This window comes from Corvus moneduloides, chromosome 10 (genome assembly GCF_009650955.1).
Source record: "Corvus moneduloides isolate bCorMon1 chromosome 10, bCorMon1.pri, whole genome shotgun sequence".
Lineage (NCBI taxonomy): Eukaryota > Metazoa > Chordata > Aves > Passeriformes > Corvidae > Corvus > Corvus moneduloides.
In genome coordinates this window covers 14783742-14803664 of record NC_045485.1, presented here as the reverse complement: position 1 = coordinate 14803664, position 19923 = coordinate 14783742, and the positions used below count along the sequence as shown (strand labels likewise).

General features: G+C 43.1%; 1 protein-coding gene across 2 annotated transcripts in view; it reads right to left on the bottom strand.

The window, feature by feature from the left end:
• Nucleotides 1-1521: 1521 nt before the first annotated feature.
• The window catches only part of LOC116448577 (probable cation-transporting ATPase 13A4), a 45533-nt gene continuing 27131 nt past the window's right edge, over nucleotides 1522-19923 (bottom strand). The window contains exons 16-30 of one of the 2 annotated variants that reach the window (XM_032119157.1): nucleotides 19618-19771; nucleotides 18911-19022; nucleotides 17210-17334; nucleotides 16237-16400; nucleotides 15102-15224; nucleotides 14382-14461; nucleotides 13596-13638; nucleotides 12899-13008; nucleotides 12001-12097; nucleotides 11223-11295; nucleotides 9795-9969; nucleotides 9160-9368; nucleotides 8127-8215; nucleotides 5977-6057; nucleotides 1522-5482 (exon numbers count right to left, since the gene is read on the bottom strand). In XM_032119157.1, coding sequence (XP_031975048.1) covers nucleotides 5261-5482; nucleotides 5977-6057; nucleotides 8127-8215; nucleotides 9160-9368; nucleotides 9795-9969; nucleotides 11223-11295; nucleotides 12001-12097; nucleotides 12899-13008; nucleotides 13596-13638; nucleotides 14382-14461; nucleotides 15102-15224; nucleotides 16237-16400; nucleotides 17210-17334; nucleotides 18911-19022; nucleotides 19618-19771 — 1857 coding nt within the window. In that variant the 3' untranslated portion in view covers nucleotides 1522-5260. The remainder of the gene's footprint in view (nucleotides 5483-5976; nucleotides 6058-8126; nucleotides 8216-9159; nucleotides 9369-9794; nucleotides 9970-11222; nucleotides 11296-12000; nucleotides 12098-12898; nucleotides 13009-13595; nucleotides 13639-14381; nucleotides 14462-15101; nucleotides 15225-16236; nucleotides 16401-17209; nucleotides 17335-18910; nucleotides 19023-19617; nucleotides 19772-19923) is intronic. The other variant, XM_032119158.1, reaches the window with a different exon arrangement.

Sequence of the window (19923 nt, the reverse complement as noted above, 5' to 3'; positions counted from 1 at the left end):
ACTTAGAACACATAGAAGTGGTTTAAAGTCTGCAAATGTGAATGGAACACAAGTCAGGGGATGGACATAACACAAGTCAGGAGAGACTGAGTGTGGGAGGAGGTGAGAACATCTCATTACAACATCCAGGAGTCTTAAGCACCCATTTAAAGGGTTTGTTTGCTATTCGAAGGCTTCCATGGCTGTTTTAGGGCATTATTAGCCTCCATATCTGAACTTCACAGAAACACAATATGCTGAGTTGGAAGGGACCCACAAGGATCACTGAGTCCAACTCCTGGCCCCGCACACCACCATCCCCAAGAGTCACACCATGTGCCTGAGAGTATTGCCCAAACTCTTCTTGAGCTCTGCCAGGTTTTGTGCTGTGACCACTTCCCTGAGGAGGCTGTTCCAGTGCCCAACCACCATCTGGGGGAAGAACCTTTTTCTAATATCCAGCTTAAAGCTAGCCTGACACAATTTCAGGCCACTCCCTTGGGTCCTGTAACTGGTCACCAGAGAGAAGAGATCAGTGTCTGCCCCTTCTCTTCCCCTCAGGAGGAAGCTGTAACTGCACTGAGTCTCCTCAGTCTCCTCCAGGCTGAACAGACCCAGTGCTCTCAGCTGCTCCTCCTTCAGCTTCCCCTCAAGGTCCTTCACCATTCATTGCCCTCCTTTGGATGCTCTCTAATAGTTTCATGTCTTTCTTACATTGTGGTGCCCAAAGCTGCCCCCAGCACTCGAGGTGAGGCCGCCCCAGTGCAGAGCAGAGGGGACAATCCCTCCCTCGCTTGGCTGACAATGCCATGCCTGAGGCACCCCAGGACACATTCCTCCTGGCTGCCGGGGAAGAGCTTATCAGCTTACACCTGTCTGTAACTAGAAGCTGTTAATAACCAATTCGTCTTTGGCAGCAACTATGCTGGGAACGGAAAGTCAGACTTGAGGGACTGTAAGTCATGTGATTTCCCAGCACAGCCATCTAGCAGAGGTGACTATAACATTTCTGATGTTATGTAATTGCTCAGGAGACAATACCCAAATGTGTGTGGGAGTGGGGGGGAGGGGGGGAGGGAGGGAAGAATAAATTAGCATAGAAGTCTTTAATATTTTGCGATTTAAGAAAGTCACTGTGAATATGATAACTATTTGGAGAAAGGAAAATTGTAAAGAGAAAGTAATGGTCTGTGAGGCCAGCAGTAATTACCTTAGACTACTGCTGAAATGATGGTTTGATTTCCTTGTACTTCCATACTTTTTGCTACTCTACATTGTGTCAGACTTATAACAACAGTCATCACTCACTTTTGTATGTTATGTTCAAACAGGCTACAAGCCCCACAGATATCTGAGAGCATAATACTGGTTATTGTGATACCTAACTAACAGCAAAGGATTAAGCTTTTTTGAGATTTACCCACCCCTTGGCTTCTCTGAAGTAGTGGCGGACTATTCTGTAGAGCTAGTGGAACTAAAATAGCCAGTGAAAGTGCTTTCTGCGTAAAGATTGGAACTGAAATGAATTATTCATCCGACAAATTTGGTCCCTCGTTGAAAATTTAATACATTCTTCGACATTCGCTAGGACAAAGAGACAGACACTAAATCAGGGTGCCAGCCTTTGGACAGTGAAGCTGTATCTGGACTGAAATACCACAAGCTTATGAGGACCAGTCTGCCTCCAGGCATGACCATTAATATTTCAAACATGAAGTTTCAGCCTTGGATGGAAGTGCAAAGTTCAAATTAAATAAACTTTTCAGACTGCCACACTGGAGTTCTCTTCAAAACCCCTCTCCAGAGGGCATTGAAAGGTTGGTAACATCAAATCTAACCAATTTCAGGAGCCCTGGGACTTTTCATGTATTTTGTAGGGTTTCAAACATACTCCACTAAAAGTTCAGGCACACATTAATTTAGAGTCCCAGCATTCAGAGGTCTCTCTCCTTCTAAGGACACTCTTGTAGCATCCATAGCCCAGTAAAGTGAACACAGAAGATAGGACAATATCCTGTGTGCAGAAACACATGCCTGGCATTTCCATATGCAAGCTTAGCAAACAACCATCCATAATCACTTCCCCTCTTATCCACAAGATGCATTTGTTTTGTCCTCTGTAGAGGAAGATCAGTCCTGCAGTGTGTCCCTATCTATGCAGGAAAAAAAACATCTTGTGTCTATGTCATAGGAGAAAAGGAAGTTATGTGGCAAATAAAGCAATTGAAATTAGCAATTTTGCAGATATTTCCCTCTGTTCTAAAACACACTTGTGCTTTACTGTTGAGGCCACAAGCAAGCCCAGCAGCAGCAGCAGCATTTCTCTGGTGCCTTGGCTGTTAAAGGCTAAACCAAGGCTGTTGAAGAGGAACGAGTATGCCTTAGCTGTACCGAAAAATTCCACTCAAGATCATTATCAAGAGCCTCCATGAAAGGGTAGTTAGGATTTGGCTGAGATCCTAGCAGCTGCACAAAGCACGAGCACTCCAGGTCTTTGCCGCTGCTCAGTCAGGAGGCAAGATATCCCTGTCCACAGGAAAAGTTCTGCCAGGAATAAGGGCCAACAGCAGAGGAGGAGGATATCAGTCTTTGACTCTCCAAGAAGGGACACAGTCATCATAAGGGAAATATTTAGCTGTTACAAGTATGCAGCGTCTCCTTAGCTTCCTCTTCTTCCCTGCAACCTTCTGCCAGGAATGTGGGCTAATAGCCAAAAAAGAGGTTCACCAGCTTTCCCCCCAGGATCATGTCTATGAAGTACCAGTCCCCCCATCCCAAAGCACCCAGGTGAAAACTTCATAAGTGTCCCACAAAGGGCTACCCTGACTTACCAACCTCTGAAAAGGAGCAGAGGTAAAAGTGGCAGAGGGGATTAGAGTGCTTAGAGTGGCAGGGGTTAAACATTACCTAGCATCTGAACTCTGTTCTCTTGCATGTAAGGCTGTATTTCAGCATCAGGCAAGCAGTTTTTTATCCTGTCAACCCAACAATTACCACAGGTTTGCCAAGACTTGATACTTTCATAGTGTCAGGGGTATCTAAATATAAATCACATGCCCGGTCGGCAATGCTACTGCAGCTGTCACTGTATCGCATTTAGCAACATATTAGTTTTGTGAGGGAGTTCATAAATAGGACAGTGAATTTTGACCTCAATAAAAATGTTACTGTATCTGAAAGACAGGCTCTCAGGAATAACTCCATTAACCTGCTCTTTGGTGCCTCAAGCTGTAAGGAATGCAGAGATCATCTAGCCTTCCCCTTCCAGTGGATTTTGCTGTGAACTGAGAACCCACGAAAACTTTGGAAACACTTTTAGGGATTAATATGAAACATTTCTAGTTTGTGGCAAGTTGTGTGGCTTTGTGACAAGCATTTACTATTAGGTAAACTACTTAAGTAGGAAGGTACTTACTCCATTTGCTTATGCCAAACTTGTCAAAAACGGATAAAAAAATTGCTTTGAGTCAAATAAATGTTTTGTTCAAGTTGAAGTATTGTTTGGTTGAGTTTGTTCGGTTTTTTTTTTTCTTCTTAGCTATTATTTATTTATTTTCTTAGTTATTTTTAGATTCAAGCTAGATTATTTTCAGACTCTACTCTGGTGCAGATATGTTGACTCAAAACAATTAATAATTTCTTCTGATTTGCTCTTTGTTTCCCAAGCTACTTTTTAAGTCTAAAAAATCAAAGGAAGTCTTTCTCATTATTCCAAACTTGGCCAATTCCTGGCTTTCTGTAGCAGCACAAGACTGCTTTAGCACACAACAGTGGGAAAATACAGCTTCCAATAATAAAGTGCTTCTCAACCCCACCCAGTAAAAGCAGGGGTAAGCTCCAACTGTAGAAAACAAACTGTGCAGTCAACTCAGAAGGCACAGCTCCCCTGCACACTTCATCCACAGAAGGAAGTGTTCCTCTTGGTCCAAAGCCCGTCTGGTTGACTGTCTTGTTGTTTTACCCAGCTGGGGATGAAGATTGCAAAATGTAGTGAGGAGAAAGGCAGATTAACATCAGTGGGCTAAGAGAATATGTGCAGGCAGAAGCTGCATTTTTCTAAGCAGGTAACACTTGCGGGAATGTGCAGTGTTGTTGCATTTATGTATGGCAAACACAGCACAGCAAAGTGTGTAAAAGTCACCATCAAAGGTAAACAGATGAGGGATATGAGCTGATGGATGGATTGCATCTGCAACTATGGAGAAACCAGAGACAAAACCTCAGATGGTTCAACTTAAGAGCATGCCACAGAATTTAAAATAAATTATTTTGATTCTTATTTGTCTCCACATCTTTTCTTTCAGGCCTTAGGTCCTTGAGGGTAATAACCCCTTCAATGTTTGCTTCTTTTGGCACTGGTAAAGCTGATGTCAGGAGGCAGCCCAGCTGTGCAGCAGCTGTCCTAGTAAAGCAAACTCACACCACAAGGGACAGTGGGTCCTTGAAGACCCACAGGATGAGATTCACAATTTGCAATTAATGCATGTTCCATTCTACATTTTTTAAATGGATATCCTGAAAAAATACTCCCACCAAAAAACTGTTAAATAATGAAATCATCCTGCTTTGCAGGTCAAAATATTTTTTTCCCATAAAATGCAAGTATCACTTGCCAAAAACTAAGAGGGCAAACAGGTTTCCTGGTAGCAGTGAGCTAGCAAGAGAGCTGTTTTTGTTCCAGTCATGGGAAGAGCACAATGGTGCTGGGAGTGGACACTTCTAGAAAGCTTTGGCTGTTTGCAGCTCCTTCCAGCTCTGGAAGCCAAGTATTGCCAGAAGGGTTAAAACCTCCAAAAATGCAAGACACCAAGTAGCAGTATCTGAAACCCCATGAGGAATCCCAGGAATGCCTATGCTCAGCAGCCTCTATCAGGAATAAGTTCTACTCATTTTCTCAAAGGGGATCTGCCCAGAGGAGTGCTGCTATTGCAGTTAGCTGCTTTTCATGTGGAGGATCCCCCACCCTTAGGGATTACATAATGCAGTTCAACAGAGGGATGCAGGGATATTTGTTTCAACCACAAATACTTGAACGATATTCAGCAAGGTGTTTGATTTACAGCTGGCAGACGTGTGCATGAGCAAGGGGACAGAGAAACACCATCGTGGCTTTATGTTACTGCAGCAGCTTTTGTGCTTCCAGTTAATTTAGGTGTAAGCAAAAGCTGGTTACTCCTAGAATGGGAGAACAGTAATGAGTGAGTCCTTCTTCTTTTTAAGTCACTGAGTCCTTTTAAGGTCAAATGCAACTGTCCTGGACATGGGTCCACTGCAGTTTCCTTCAGAGTGAGTCCTCACTGCTGTCAAATGTTGGATTGCTATGGCCTCCTATATTTCCCTCTACTGTTACTGCCACAGAAGCTGAGAAGAAGGTTTCGTTCAAAGGTGGCCAGGCTGAGTCCTGCTCTAACATGTGCTGCAGCCTCTTGTAGTGGCTCTTTGAGTGGTACCGGAAGGTCTTTTTCAGAAGCAGCCACAGGGGTCTGTTCTCAATGACAGCTTCCTGTAAAGGTAAAAGCAAAAAGAAGCTTTAAGAGGACCTGGACAGCAGTTTACTCTTCATCCAGAGTACACACATGGGACAAATAGTGGAGACCCAGGTCTCCCACCTGCCCTACTCATCCACATCTCTTAAACAGCCTTTCATTGACCACATTTCATATCAGCTCCACCAGAGTTCTCCACCAGAGAACTGTGACCAGCTCCCCCTGAGAGTCCTCAGGATCTGGGTAGAAAGCACTACAGACTGCCCATATTTTTCTAGTCTGGGGCAGGGCCTGATAGATCCCCCTCATCAGAGGAAAGAAAAGGTGGCCAAGCCTTGCATTCCCTGATCATTCAGATGGAGGGCTTTAAAAAAAGGGTGAGGTAGCAGCAATTATTTCTGTTTTACTAGACATTCACAAACTGGGCTGAGGAGGAGGGAGAAAGAGCAAGACTTGACCATTTTGCCTCTCCAATTAGTGCTGACTAGCACATCCAATGAAGCACACTCACCTCGACAAGGAAGGACACAGCAAATGTGACTGCAAGCATTATCACCATGGAGATTCGCCACGTGGTAGGGGTGCACACAAGCTGGGAAAAAAGCAGGAGAAGCTATTCAGCAACATGTCCACAGTAAACACTGGTGGGTACTTGTGTAATAGAACACAGAATCATTTAGGTTGAAAAAAACCCTAAAGACCATTGAGCCCAACCATAAGCCTGGCACTGCCAAGTCCACCATGTCCCTAAGTGCCACAACTACTTCTAAATACTTCCAGGGATGATGGCTCAACCACCTCCCTGAGCAGTCTGTTCCCATCTGTAACCCTTTCAGTTAAGAAATTTTTCCTACTCTTCAGTCTAAACTTCCCTTGGCACAACCTGAGGCCATTTCCTCTCTATCACTTGTTACATGGGAGAAAAAAAGTGACACCCACCTTGCTACAGCTCCCATCAGGTAATTGTAGAAAGAATTAAGGTCTCCCCTGAACCTCCTTTTCCCCAGACTAAACAAACACAGTTCCCTCAGCCACTCCTTATATGACTTTTGCTCCAGACCCTTCAGCAGCTTTGTGTCGTGAAAAGCCAGACTCCCAAACTGGCTTACCCTACTGATGAGCTAATATTGCTACTTGTCTTGAGGAATTACTGATAAAGATGCTTTTAAATCTATGATGAAGTAGAGAAAAGAGAGAATGCCATTCTTTAGTGCTGCAAGAGGAATTCTAACTGCCTTTTTACTTTCTAATATTAAAAAATATTCAAACTTCGTATTTCAGCTCCAAACCCAGTTCCAGCTTCCCATAGATGGGACTGGTTTTCTGGCTGTAGCTCAACTGCTTTTGGAGATGCAGCTCAGATCCAAAATTTGGATCAGCAGTTTCTCCAGGGCTAGGCTATTGCAGAGGTTTTTATTGCTACTACCTCCTTTTCTCTTCTCAGCAATTCCAGTGTATTCCCTCCAGACTGCTTGGGCTGGGAGTTTTGCAGTTCTCCCCAAAAGCATTTTATCCCCTTGCAGCTGCCGTGCTGAAAAATGTCCTGGGCCACTAGGGTCCACAACAGGACGATGACTTGCTTTAAAGTGCCATCTCGTGGCAGGTTCTCTAACGGGGTCTGCCCGCCGAGCCGGGCTCTGCAAATAGTTACACAGTGAGGCAACTTTAGGCGGGCATTTACAGTCGAGACCCGGACCCTTTGACTCTGTTTCTCTTTCCATGTTTCATTAATTCCATTTCTAAACCGACTTGCTAACTGGCATACAAACATACAGAACTGGAAGCTGCATCGTGTTCAGCACTTGTGACTCAAAGCCACTGCATTTCATTCCTCTGCAAATGTACAGAAAAAATAGCTTTGTATGGTGCTTTTGTTGTTTTGTTCCTGTGACAGGAGTCACAGCAAGACTGTGAGAGTGTCACAGCCTCAACACACTAATTGTCAGGCCCACTGACAACCCCATCCTTCAGCTGATGTAGATCTTATCCTTCCCTCATCTTTCCCTTGGGATGGATTGGCACAAGGTAACTCCCAGCTTGCATTCTGTCAGATTACATAAATCAAGCCTTATTGGTATTTACTGATCAAGGACCAAGATAGACCCTCTCTTGCCAAGACAGCCCCACTAGTCTCTCTCTACAACTGTTCTAAACCCAAATTCTGCTTTGGGAAACTGCAGGCTCTCTGAGATTTAAACGGGGAGCCTGAAAAGATTGGGGACTGGAACTACTGCTCTCAGTGCCAGCTGGCAGATCCTGGCAAGAGGACCTTTGTTCAGAGTAGCACTGCTTGGGAAACACAAGAACATGGTGCTTTATTTTAAACTGGCAGAGCCCAGCCCTGTTCTGCTCCTGGCTTCACAAGCCACCAACATACCACACATCATAAGCTTAGTGATGTCATCCTCTGTTGCTTGAACAATGTGCTGGAACAATCAAAATTACATGTGTAGCTGTTCTGCTGAAGGCACAGATACTAGTTTGGAGTCACCATTTTCCAGAAGTTTCTACAATCCCATCATCTAAAATCCACCTCTTTAAATTTTGTCTTTAGTGGTGCCATGTCTCCCTGCAAAAGTCTGTGCCTTTTGCTAAAACAATCCCAGTGTGCTTAAAGTGGACTGGCAGTAGGAAAAAAATCCCCTCTGGAACAATACTCACATCCATCTTGGAGTAGAGATCATCAATGTCAGCAAACATCAAGAAGAGGCAAATGCCCAGCTGCCCTATGAGCACCAGTATGAACACATCTGAAGGGATAAGACCAAAGAAAGAAACCCACAGGTTTATGAGCAATCTCAACTGCTTACCTTTACTGTAGAAGATTGTAATAATTTTCTGTGTTACACAGCCATCAAAAGAATGCATGAGATAGAAACAAATTTTCAGCAAAAGAAAAATCAACAGAGTAAAACCCCAGCTTTACTCAGTCAAGTGTGGGATGAGCATTGTAGCCACTGATTTAAAACACCAAATGAGTATTTTGAACATTCGATTTGACCTTTCACATCTGAGAAGCTTTGCAGCCTTCCAGTGAGTCTCTCTCTGATCACAGTAAATCCTGTGATTCAGAAAAATGTCCAGGATGTAATCTCGATCTTGTTAATATGATTAGGAATGCTGCCTCCAACTTCAGTTATGTCAAGACTTTGCTCTTGATCAGGATCTAAAGAGTCTAAGTAATGGAGAACCTATTCCTTCCCCATCTGTAGGCAAATGTTCCAACGATGAGTAAATTCATTTTCTCTTCAGCTGGCGTGCACCGAACTTCATCCGTCACCCACTCATTTTTGTTTTACCTTGTTCTAGGACACTGATGACCCACTTTTCTGCTTTCTAGGAGGAATGTCCCCTCCTCACTATTACTATACCAAAACATCAAAGCCATGAAACCTGCAGCATTATTTTAACTCTTCAGAAAAAAAAAAAAGAAAAGAAAAAGAAAAAAAAAAGCTGAAGAGAATTTTGTCTAAGAGCATGCTGCAGGATTTGTCCCACAGAGAAAAAGAACAGCTCTTCCATGACTCACTGCAGCTTCTGGACCTGTCACAAACATATGTGCTCATCTTCCCTTCACAGGACAGTCTTTCTCCTGATTTTTTGGCTGACATAATTTGGGTCAAGTTTAATTTTTCCCTATTAAGCTGACCTCCTGAGTTGACTTATATATCTCTTCTCCTCTCCCCATACTTACAGTTGGTGTAGATGGGTTGCCTGAAAGGCTTTCCCTTGGAAAACACTACTGCTACAATGAGGCAATTGATGGTACTCAGCAGCCACACTGTGGTGTTTTCATAGCTCTTGAAGCCATTGTCTGTTTGCTCATGGGCTCCATCTCTTGCCCCATGGAGCCCCAGGCTGGAGGATGAATTCTTCTCATGGTTGTTCACTGACAGGCAGGCACTGAAAAAGAGTGTCACACTGGTCAGGAAATGAACATTGTCCTGGTTCTTTCCCCCAGCTTCCACCATTAACTATCAGGAATCCTCCCTCTCAGCCATGATATAGGTTATTGGCAGTGCCCTCAATCTCACCACTGGTTGAGCTTGCTGAACTTGTCAGAGCTTGAGCTCAAACCTGGTCTCTCCTGCAATCAAATCCTCTCTGTGCTCAGCAGAAGCATTCTCACCACATGAACTGTGCATGGCAGGTTGCTGGAGGGTTTAGGGACCTCAGACAACACTGGTTGAAGTGTTTGCACCCTGTGGGCAGCACAGGGTCTGCTGCAGCTGCTCATCAGGCCTGCAGTTAAGCTGATCAATAGTTTCATGCAGACCTGCCCCACTAGGTCAACCCTGTGGTATCCAGAGTCCCAGAAAGGGGACCTACCTGTGTATATCGGTCTTGGAATACCAAGGCTGCTTCTGGACCACCACAAACCCAAAGATCTGCATGCTGAGGCTGAAGAGGATGTTAAGTACAACAGAGAGTAGCAATGGGGGCGAGATGAGCTGGCTTGGAGGCCTGTAGGGGACCAGCTTTGGATAGGCACCTGTGAAACTCACTGAAACATGCACAGATGTGTTTACTAGTGTGTCCAAAATACAAGCAGTGCTCCTGTATAATACTGACTGTATCAATGGCACTTTTACAGTCTGTAATATTCTTTATAAAACATGCAAAGATTGTATCAAGTACAAAATACAGAGTTGTTTTCTTACAAAATTGTATTGACACAGAAGAGGTTAATTAATGGCATCTATCATGAGGCATTTTTGAAAAATAAAATGTTGGCTTTTTATTTTATTTGACTACTGTCAGGCCCAAGAATATGAACATATACTTATGCTCTTCTTTTCTCTTTCTGTCACTTGTCAGCTGTGGCTTGAGATTTTTTGCTGCCCACATTCTGTGCATCCTCCTGCACTAAACACCTAGTGGCTGGTTATTTGAGCTGGAGGAGGGCAGCATTACCTGACACAACAAGTTTTCCTCTGTTCTTAGGTTTAACAAAGTTACCCAGACTTTGAGTAAAAGAGCTGTGCACAAAGCTTTGATGCAATTCCAGATGGGCTACTTACAGCAATGTAGCTTTTGGCACCCAGTGTTGCTGTGGCTGACCTTTTCAGGCTTGATTTCATCAAAGTCTTTGCCTGTTGTCTGTGTTCCAGCAAGGATGGAACATACCAGGATGTGGTTTTGCTATATGCTTTTCATGGCCCTGTCCTTGCTGCTCCTGCTTCTAAACCTCTCCCTGGACTTACTCTATCCCAATAACATTGTCTTTCTCTTTATGCCTCAGCACTGGGTTCCCCTCTTATTCTTGGCTTACAAGTCTCTGCTCTGTAGTGTCTGACATCTGTCATTTCTTCTCCATTTTCACCTCTCCTTCCTTTTGGGGCTCTGGCCTACACAGCTTCAAATATGGGTTGGACTCAAAAAAGTTAATCCCTACTTTTTCATTTGGGCACAGAGTCAGGTATCTTCTTAATCTGCCTTCCTGAGTCAACAGGAAAATGCCTGAGTGGACTTTCCACTGCAGTAGGTGTGAGTTTATTCCTTCTAAAGATAGCACTCCAGTTAGCAACAACCTACATGCTCAGCAAATGCACCACTAAATATTACCCATCTTCAGGGCTTTTCTCAAGCAAGAGCCCTCTTCTACTAATCTAAACATCCTGTATTCTACTTAAAGGATGTTTAGTCTGCAGGAAGCCATTTTCTTCCTTTCTGTACATAGAATTATGCATTTCCAAGGAGAAGAAAAATATTTGAGATCGTTCTCTCATTAATACATAGGATGACTAAGGGGCTTACTTGTCACACCAATTACAGTGGTAATAGCCAGATCTTGGAACAAGAATTGATAGTTCCCAAAGGAGTTTAGTTGCTGAAAAGAGAAAAACAAAGAAAAAAATCACAAATCAGAGATCTGCCATGAGCATGTTTATATCATCTTCAGAAAGCTGTATTATATCTATGGAGCTACTGCTCTGCTGTTTGTTCTGAAATTCTTCTCTGCAGGTAAGGAGATCACACATTTCACTGCCCTGCCAATAGGTTCCTCACCATTGGGCCTGTGGTGAATATTCTCATTTTGCACATTGTTCGGACTAACTACACTTCCAGTTCACTCCAGGCAATAAAGGAGAAGAATATTTGAAGAGACTGCTTTCTCACTGCTGGGTTACTTCTGAATACAAAGCCCTCCTCTCCATCTGGGAAAAAGCTATGCAAAAGTGGTTTAAGGCACTCCAGGGGATTTTCTTACTGTCAAGTTAATTCATGCTTTAAATGCTGAATAAATTGTAACAGCAGATGCTTACACCAGATTCTTCCTTTTCACAGACACATGCCCTCATCCAAAACACCATTCAGTATCTCAGTTTTCTTTTTGCCCAGCTTGGATCTTGAGCCCTCTGGCTGAAGTTAATGGGAAGAATCTTTCCAGTTTTCCACTGGGGTACAGGAGGACCATATGATCACACCACAGAAGTTTGCTCCATCTCCTATTTCAGGTGGCTTTTATGCCCCGTTTCTCCTACAAGGCACTAGTAGCTCATCCAGTTCCTGCCAGCATGTCCCCAACACATACCCAGTAAAGCAGGAGAACACCAAGGTACTGAATTGTGCTGTACAGTGCCATGTACTTGAACATGCAAAAGGACGTGACAAGAGCAGCACGGCCTTCCCTGTGTGAAGGCATAAATAAAGGACAGCAATTAGGTGATGGGGTCTGCTCCTGGTACCAGATCTCTCAAAAGGCTGTTGAAAAACAAGGCATGTGTCACAAGCAGAGAAGCCTCTACCACTATCTTGCTGGGAGGTGAAATAAATAAAATCTGACCTAAATGAAAGTAAAATCTTCACTTGCAGATATCTTGTTCAATTAAATGGGCTTGGTTCCAGTCACCTGTGTTCTGTAGACTACAATTTACCCCAGCAACTTTTACTGCTAACATTAGTAGTGTAGGTAACAACTCTGTATGAGGGAAAACTTACAAAGCCAAGCAGCTACTCAGTGAGTTTGAGCAAGTCCTCTCCTCTAAGAGTGAACATACAGTATCCAATGAGGATTATGCTCTCTCCCTGGCTGCTCAAATGCCCCAGTAAGCAAAATCAGGATCCTGGCATAATATATGTCAAATTTTGCCTGCATAGGGTACCAGAGGTAGGACCTAACATTTGTGTACAGGTTGGCTGGTGGACATTTGATTCAGCTTTATGGAGCACTGTTCATTTTGTTATTTCTTTTGCATTTAAAATACTTTTGATGACATAAAGCTCAACTGTAAATGTCCTCCTCTTGTGATAATTAATGTATCTTAAAGGAATTTCAGATAGGGACTAGGCAAATGGCAATTTCAAGGCCAAACACAATTATTTTTCTCTAGACATGCATATTGTGACTTGATGGGAACAGCCAAGACTTATGTTTGAGAGGAGTGGGAACTTTCTTTTTTATGAAATAGGAAACAAAACCCCATGCTTACCTGATTAGCTCTGGAACACAGGCTATGCTGGGGGTTTGGGATGTGAAAGGTGAAGCCACAGACGCCTCCTGCTCCGACAGTGATATCCCTGCATGTGCCACTTTCAAAGCCTGAAAGTCACAATCCTCCTCAGTGCTCACCAGGAAGACACAGCAACTTACATGTCAGCCAAGCAGTGACCCCTTATTACAGGATATGTTCTGTGCACAGCAGTCCCTCTTCACTCCCTGGGTGTGCTCCACCCTGAGGGGTCCTTCAGTGAGATGTCGAGTTCAGGGAAAGAATGGGGATGAGAGCATGGGAAAGGTCATTTTCCACAGACCCCACAGCCATCCACTACCAGTTGCAGAAGACAGGTTTGGCTCTGCCTTGTTTTTTAGCACTTATTTGCTCCCAGACTTTATGCAGCTAGTCTAGGTTCTCTGCTTGCTTCCCCCAGGAGAATCTTCTGGTGGTTTTTTCAAGGCAGATGAATCAGTCTTTGAGATCATAAACTGCAAAAATCTTTGCCTAGGACAGCTCTTGCATGGTAAGGACCACACAGTGGGATCAGGTCTAAATCAATACTGGTGATAGTACAGCTGCTCTGTGAATAAGTGGTATACTCCCATCTCCAGCATGTGCTCAGTTTGGAATACTCTACTGGCATTGCATTAATCTCTCATTTTTAAAATATATGGTAAAAAATGTCACTTACCCCACAGTCATTGGCTCCATCTCCACACATGCCCACAAAGTAACTAAAAAATACAGTCATAAGGCAAGTGAGGAATCATAGCCTGCTCCATGCAAGTCATTTATGCACGTCGTGCAAGCTTTTTGTTAAAAGCCTTCTGGAAAGTTAAAGCCTGTCTGGCCAGACAGCAGTTGAGGTGCTCACAACTGCACACAATCTGAAACGGCCTAAAGCTCACCTTGCTCTAAGACAAGGCCTGAGGCTAGCTAGGTGAAGTAAGGGTGAGGTCTTCAAAAGACTTGGGAAACAGCTGAACAACAGGCAACAAGATGCCTGAGACTGAGGAATATGTATATGTATATGTATATGTATATGTACCACTGTGACTGTGAGCAATCCAGACTGCCCCACCACATTTTCTAACCCATCACACTGAGCCAGCAGTAGCATAGTAAAAAGACAGCAAGCATCAGAGAAGCTGCAGTGCTGGGAGAGATTCTTAAAAGTCTTGGGGAGACAAGTCCCAATCCTTCAGGCCCAGAGAGAAGTAAAAATGAAGAATGATGTGAACAAACAAAAGCCAGGACCACGGGAGCGTTTGACCTTCGACAGGTTGCCAAATCAGCATGGAGTTCAGTGTCTCTTTTTTAACAGACTTTTGGAATTGAATTGCCAAGGTGTAGATCTGTGGAGGTTTCAGTTTTGTGCAGTTCCATGTAACTCTATGCTAGACAAAAGCTAGCTCTTTCTAGACTCTTTTCTAGCCTGAAAATTCAACAAACACTTTCAAATTCATTAGGAACTTACTCCAGCTTTTGAAACTCTTCTACAAGGCTGGATTTCTGACTAGGAGACATTCTAGCAAAAACTGTTCCATTCAGCAAGAGCTATAAGGAGAAAAAAGGGAAATTATTTTTAAAACACTTGAAGTGATTTCAGTAATAATCTGAATAAAAATCACCAAATATCACATTTATAAACAAACGGCTGATTCTAGACTCTGAAGCAGGAAAGGCTGATGATAGAAGATAAAGGGGGTCTTAATCAATATTTTGAAAAAGTAACAATAACAATAAGGACACAAGGCCTGGTATGCCATTTGAGTTACCTGATGAACACAGATTGCCAGGCAGGGAGTTATAAGAAGAGAATTCATGAGACTATCCTGTCCATGAAACAGACAAGCTATGCTGAATTGCACCATGTGTAATACCATGCTTTCTCCTGTTCTCCAAAACAGGTCAGAGTCAGTGTTGTGCAAGGGGTAGGAATACGGGCACAAATGTTTTAAATCTTGTCCTCACACCATAAGGCATGCCTGCTCCTCTCATGTGCAGAGAAAAATACAGGGATTTTCAGATCCTTCCCCATATAATAATATCTTAGATTCATCTAGCCTGTGAGTATTTCAGGGTTATAATTGTTCCCAGAAGATGTCCTGATACAGGTCTCTTCAGCTGATTATACTGGGACAATCCATATCTCCTGAATGGCAAGGCTACTCCAGTTAAATAATCCAGATCTTACCTTTGGAAGTAAGTGCCTGAAATGCTGTGCTACTATTTGGTAAGATTTTCCACTCATGGCAAAATGATACTGGCCTGATCCCAATGCCAGCCTGATTCCTGGCTCAGTCTGACTGTCATCCTCCTATAAAATAAGACAGAATGAGTGCTGTGCCCAGGCCCTGAAAAGCTACTCTGCGTTTACACAGACACTACTACATGCAAAGTAAAGGACATACCGTGGGAGGGTGCTTTTGAAGACTCTGGGAGACTTGGGTTCAAGGCCCATTGCCTTTCCCTGGATTTGTAAAGGGATTGAGGCATATAATGCCAATAATACCAGTGTTAACTGGGTGTTTGTTGCATGAGTTCTATCAAATGGACTCTTGCATTTGATAGAATTCATGCAGCAGTGCCAATCTGGTGGGCTGCACTGGAAATGAGAGGGACTAGAGACAGAAGATGGGCACCACATCTAAGCAAGCCTTTCTGCAGTGAAACACAGGGCAGAAGTTGCTCAGGCTGAGGAGCCACTCAACAGCCCCTGCAGATACTCTGTACCATCTGCCTGACTCTATACTTCCCAGGGAAGGGTCAGCACCTTCAGACTAACTCTTCAGGGAGAAAGTAACTGGTCTTCATCCCAGCTTCTCTGTGGAGATCCTTGATGGAATAAATTTCTTAGCCTGGCTTGCCTATGTTTCACTGTGTACATGCAATTTCTCAACAGTGGATCCGTGCTTTAATTCTGCAGGTAAGGGGAAGTGCTAACACTCTGCCTGCTTGAACAGGGCTGGTTCATTCAATGCAGCTCCACAGATTTTAAGTTCACATTTATACCATGAAATTTATCTTGCAGGGAAAGGAAGCATTTAAACTGGCATCAGCTAAGCATGAAGGCTAGAGACAAATCTTTCTGGGATTTCTGCGAAGCTGTTCTCAAACCCAGCTAGGCAGTTAGCAAAAATGTGCTCACAGGATAATATGCTAGGAAGTAAGCTCTAGGGGAGTACATTTTTATAAAGATCTCCTCTTCCTAAACTCTTCTAGCACATATTCTGATGGTGAATGGCAGTTCTCTGTTATACTAGCATAATCGCACTCCTTATTTAAAGTTTGTTTTCCTGCTGCACAAAACCTGCTTCTGATATGCTCACCAGGCTTCTGTAATCTTCAGCTTTGTTTTTTTCTAGGGATTTCCAGGTTATAGATGCTGAAAAAGATCCAGGCACTTTGTTTGCTTCCACAAGAATCACTCTCTGTGTTGGAGCAATCATGCCAGCATTTTTGGCAACTGTTATAGCTGTCTGAATGTTGTCTCCTACAAAAAACAAAGGGAGTGTTACCTAAAAATTTTTGCAGTGAGGAATTGTTTATTCATTAGCCTGAATTCTGAATTTTCAAATACATCCAGAAGAATCAGTGAGATTTCAGTAGCTGTGCATAAGAAAGTTTTGATAAAGACTGAAACTTTCCAGATAAGGTTTGTCTCAATCACTAAAACATATTTTCATTTGGAAAATAAATATTTTGATCTGGAGATGAAATATTTTCTTATTCAGCTTGAAGAAATCCAGATGGGGAATGTGGTCCTAGATTATTTGTTTTAGACAAAAACCAATAAGGGGTTCAGTGCTAAGTTGCTGCTGGTATCCCTGATTCTCATTGATTGGCTTTGGTGTATGTGGGCTGAAAGGAGTGAGGCTCAAGTCTTTGGACAATGGAAAGACTTGGGGTTACTCTATCCAAACCCTGGTTTAGATGTGGGTAGAATAACCCTTCAAGAAAAAAAAAAAAGGATAAACATGCTCTGGTAGGCATGAGTTACAGATGTTAAAAAGTTTGGAGATGTGTCCTGAGCATGCATGCTCCATCTCTGCTCATTTCAGGAGGCCCTATAAAAAAGGGATCTTGCATGACATGCCTTTATTAGAATCAGATACAGCCTGGTGAAGTTGCCAGGGACAACATGGCTCACCTTATGTCATTATTAAAACACAGACACTTCTTGGATTAAATATCTGTGCCTTCCTACCAGCGGTAGTGAAAACAGCAGACTTTTCACTTAAATATTGTTGGACTCCCTGTCTAGACCAGTGACCACATAAATAATCCACCTTTTTTAAATACCTGTGACCATAACACTCCTGATGCAGGCAGCACTGAGCTCTTCCAGGGCAGGCTTTGTCTCCCTCTTTAATCGATTCTCCATTATCAGCAGACCCAGGAATGTCAGATCAGATTCTACCTCCTTCCTAACAGTCAAAAAGAAACAGATTTAATTATTAATTTTGCCTTTATCAGCATTGGATTTGGTGATAGCCAGTTATGACTCTCAACCATCCTGCCTAACTCAAAAGAATTAAAATAATTTGTCTATTTTCTGCAGTTCTAGGATGTCTCTCTTTTGTGGTGCTTTCAATACCAGCAGTGCTAATTCAGTACCAGAACCCCAAATTTCGTGCAGGACTCCCAAACTGTGGTGGACTGATTTGGAAAGTTCCTGCACACTAGACCTTCTCATTTGAGAACTGTACAACAAAGAAACACACCTTAATTAACATGTCTGCTCCTCTTGACAGTTGGACCTGAGCAAACAGCCTGTGGCAACTCAAATTCTGTTTTCCCCTACATTTTTGTTTTCACCTGTGCTATTGCTTTTTTACAGTTGAACACATTCAGTTGAGAACAGAATTTGGTAAACACCCCATCCCTGAGTCATGAACTAGAGGTCTCTCAGGGATACAGGTTGACTCTGAAGAATCTGAAAAGAAGAAAAGCTTTCAAGCACTTATTTTAGCCACCAAGGAGAAGGCGATGCCAAACTCAAACGCTTGCATGGCAGTTAGAGTAGCTGAGTCAGGTGATGCCTGAACAGTCACTGCTTTCACTGCAGATCTTGTGTTTGACCAGCAGCTTTCTCCATTCTCCTGGCAGCATAAACATCATACATGTTGTAACTGCACACACAACTGCAAAATCTGGGCCATTTCACACACATTTGCTCATTGGGTTGGATAGGTTTGTCACAAGAGTTACATAACAACTTTCACTCTGTGTCGGTGTCCATTGGCCCTTTCAGCAAAGCAAAAAACCCTGTGAAAAAGCAAGTGAGCCTCACCTGGATTAGGACCTGCAGCTAGTAAAGAGAGAGGATAGCAGAAGCTCAGTAACTGCAGATATTTCAGAAGGGATGTTTCTGGAGTATCACAGGCAAAAGTGAAAGGGATTTGGGAAAAACTGTATGGATTCATGTGTAAGTGTTCTTTTCTGAGGCTTGTGAAAAACTAATACCATAAGCATAGTAGAAGAGTTTGCTGACTTCTTTAGAAACTAAAGAGGGCTAAAGCTAGAAAGCTAAATGATTGGACCAACACAACAGCAGAAGATAGTTTACTGACTTTGACTGGGCTAGAGAACAGTAATGGGGGTCATCTGCTGCCTTTGCTTAATCAGACTGTGGATAATAAAAAAATCTTTAAAAGACTTCTCTTCAACTGCAAGCCTGGGTAAATCTGCAAGACTAGTGGAAATGATGGAATGAGGGGGGCGTGTACTAGTCTTCAAGTGTAATAGAATTATGCTTCCTATGTTAATCCAGAGTTAAGAAAGTTAGGAAATGTGCAGGAAAATGGGCATGTGCTATAGGAGTGCCCTCTGTCTATTCCCAGACCTATATCCAGATTTAAATCAGATTCCCTCTGGCCTGAATCTAACAAAACTCTGTACTATGACCCTGCTCTTGGCAGGGGTGATGTGGTGATGGTGCTTTGTGAGGCACCACTGGCCCATGGCTGAACATGGCCAGAAGCAGTGCTTTTTATGGCTTACCTTGTTAGAGCAGCAGGCAGTTTCCCTGCCTGGAGAGATTTACAGGCCAGTCCAATGACCCTAAAGCCCTGGGCTGTGTAGAGCAGGAGCTTGCTTTCAAAGTTCGATGGGACTGTGCAAAACAGGAAAAGACATTTTATCACAGCATTTAACTGCTCTCTAATAAAAGGAAGCCTTGGAGCAGGGAAGGTTTATGTCCCAGAGTGCCTAGAGTATACTGATAGGCCAAGCACATCAAAGAAAGGAGCTGAACTTAATTTTGTTCCATAAGAAAATCTTTGCCTCTCCTTTATCATTTTGAACTTAAAAGTTCAAAACATACACTGCAAAGACTTATCTTCTTCCAGGGTGTCATGAAGGATCTGTGCTTCTCTAGTTGCCCTCCCAAGGTTTGGAGTAAAAAAAAGTCTACTTTTTTTTGGGGGGGGGAGCCAGACCTGTAGACAACTTTTCCAAATATTATTCTGCCAGAGACTGTACACCTTGTACAGGAGTTGATAGCTACTTTTATCTCTTAGCAATCCTTCCTTGTTGAGAAGGGCTGTGTGAGAGCTTAGCCTTAGACTTGGAGTACAACAGAGACACTTTTCAGGCTTTACTATAAAATCTTAGACACAGAAATCTCATTTGGACCTTCCATTTCATTGCACCATCGAAAGTCACTTACACATGTGTGTTTCTAGGAAGCATTTATAAATGTTTGTTACCTGTTTCCGCTCTACACAGCATGGCTACTATTTCTGGAGCCCCTTTTATGAAGGCCTGTGGATCCCCACCGATTTCCTGGGCAATGACAGACATTCTTTGCAAGGCTGAGGAAAATGGAAACTGATGTAAAATGGTAATTCCTTCCACTGGGGCCTAGGAGGAAAGCAAGTGGATTACACAGTCTAGCAAGGATTTTAAACTCAGACCAAAAGATTTTAGGTCTTTCCTTTGGGCTATGGAAAGAAGCTAACCATGTATAATGGGCTAATTCGTTACACTTAGACAGAAATGACTGGTACATAAAG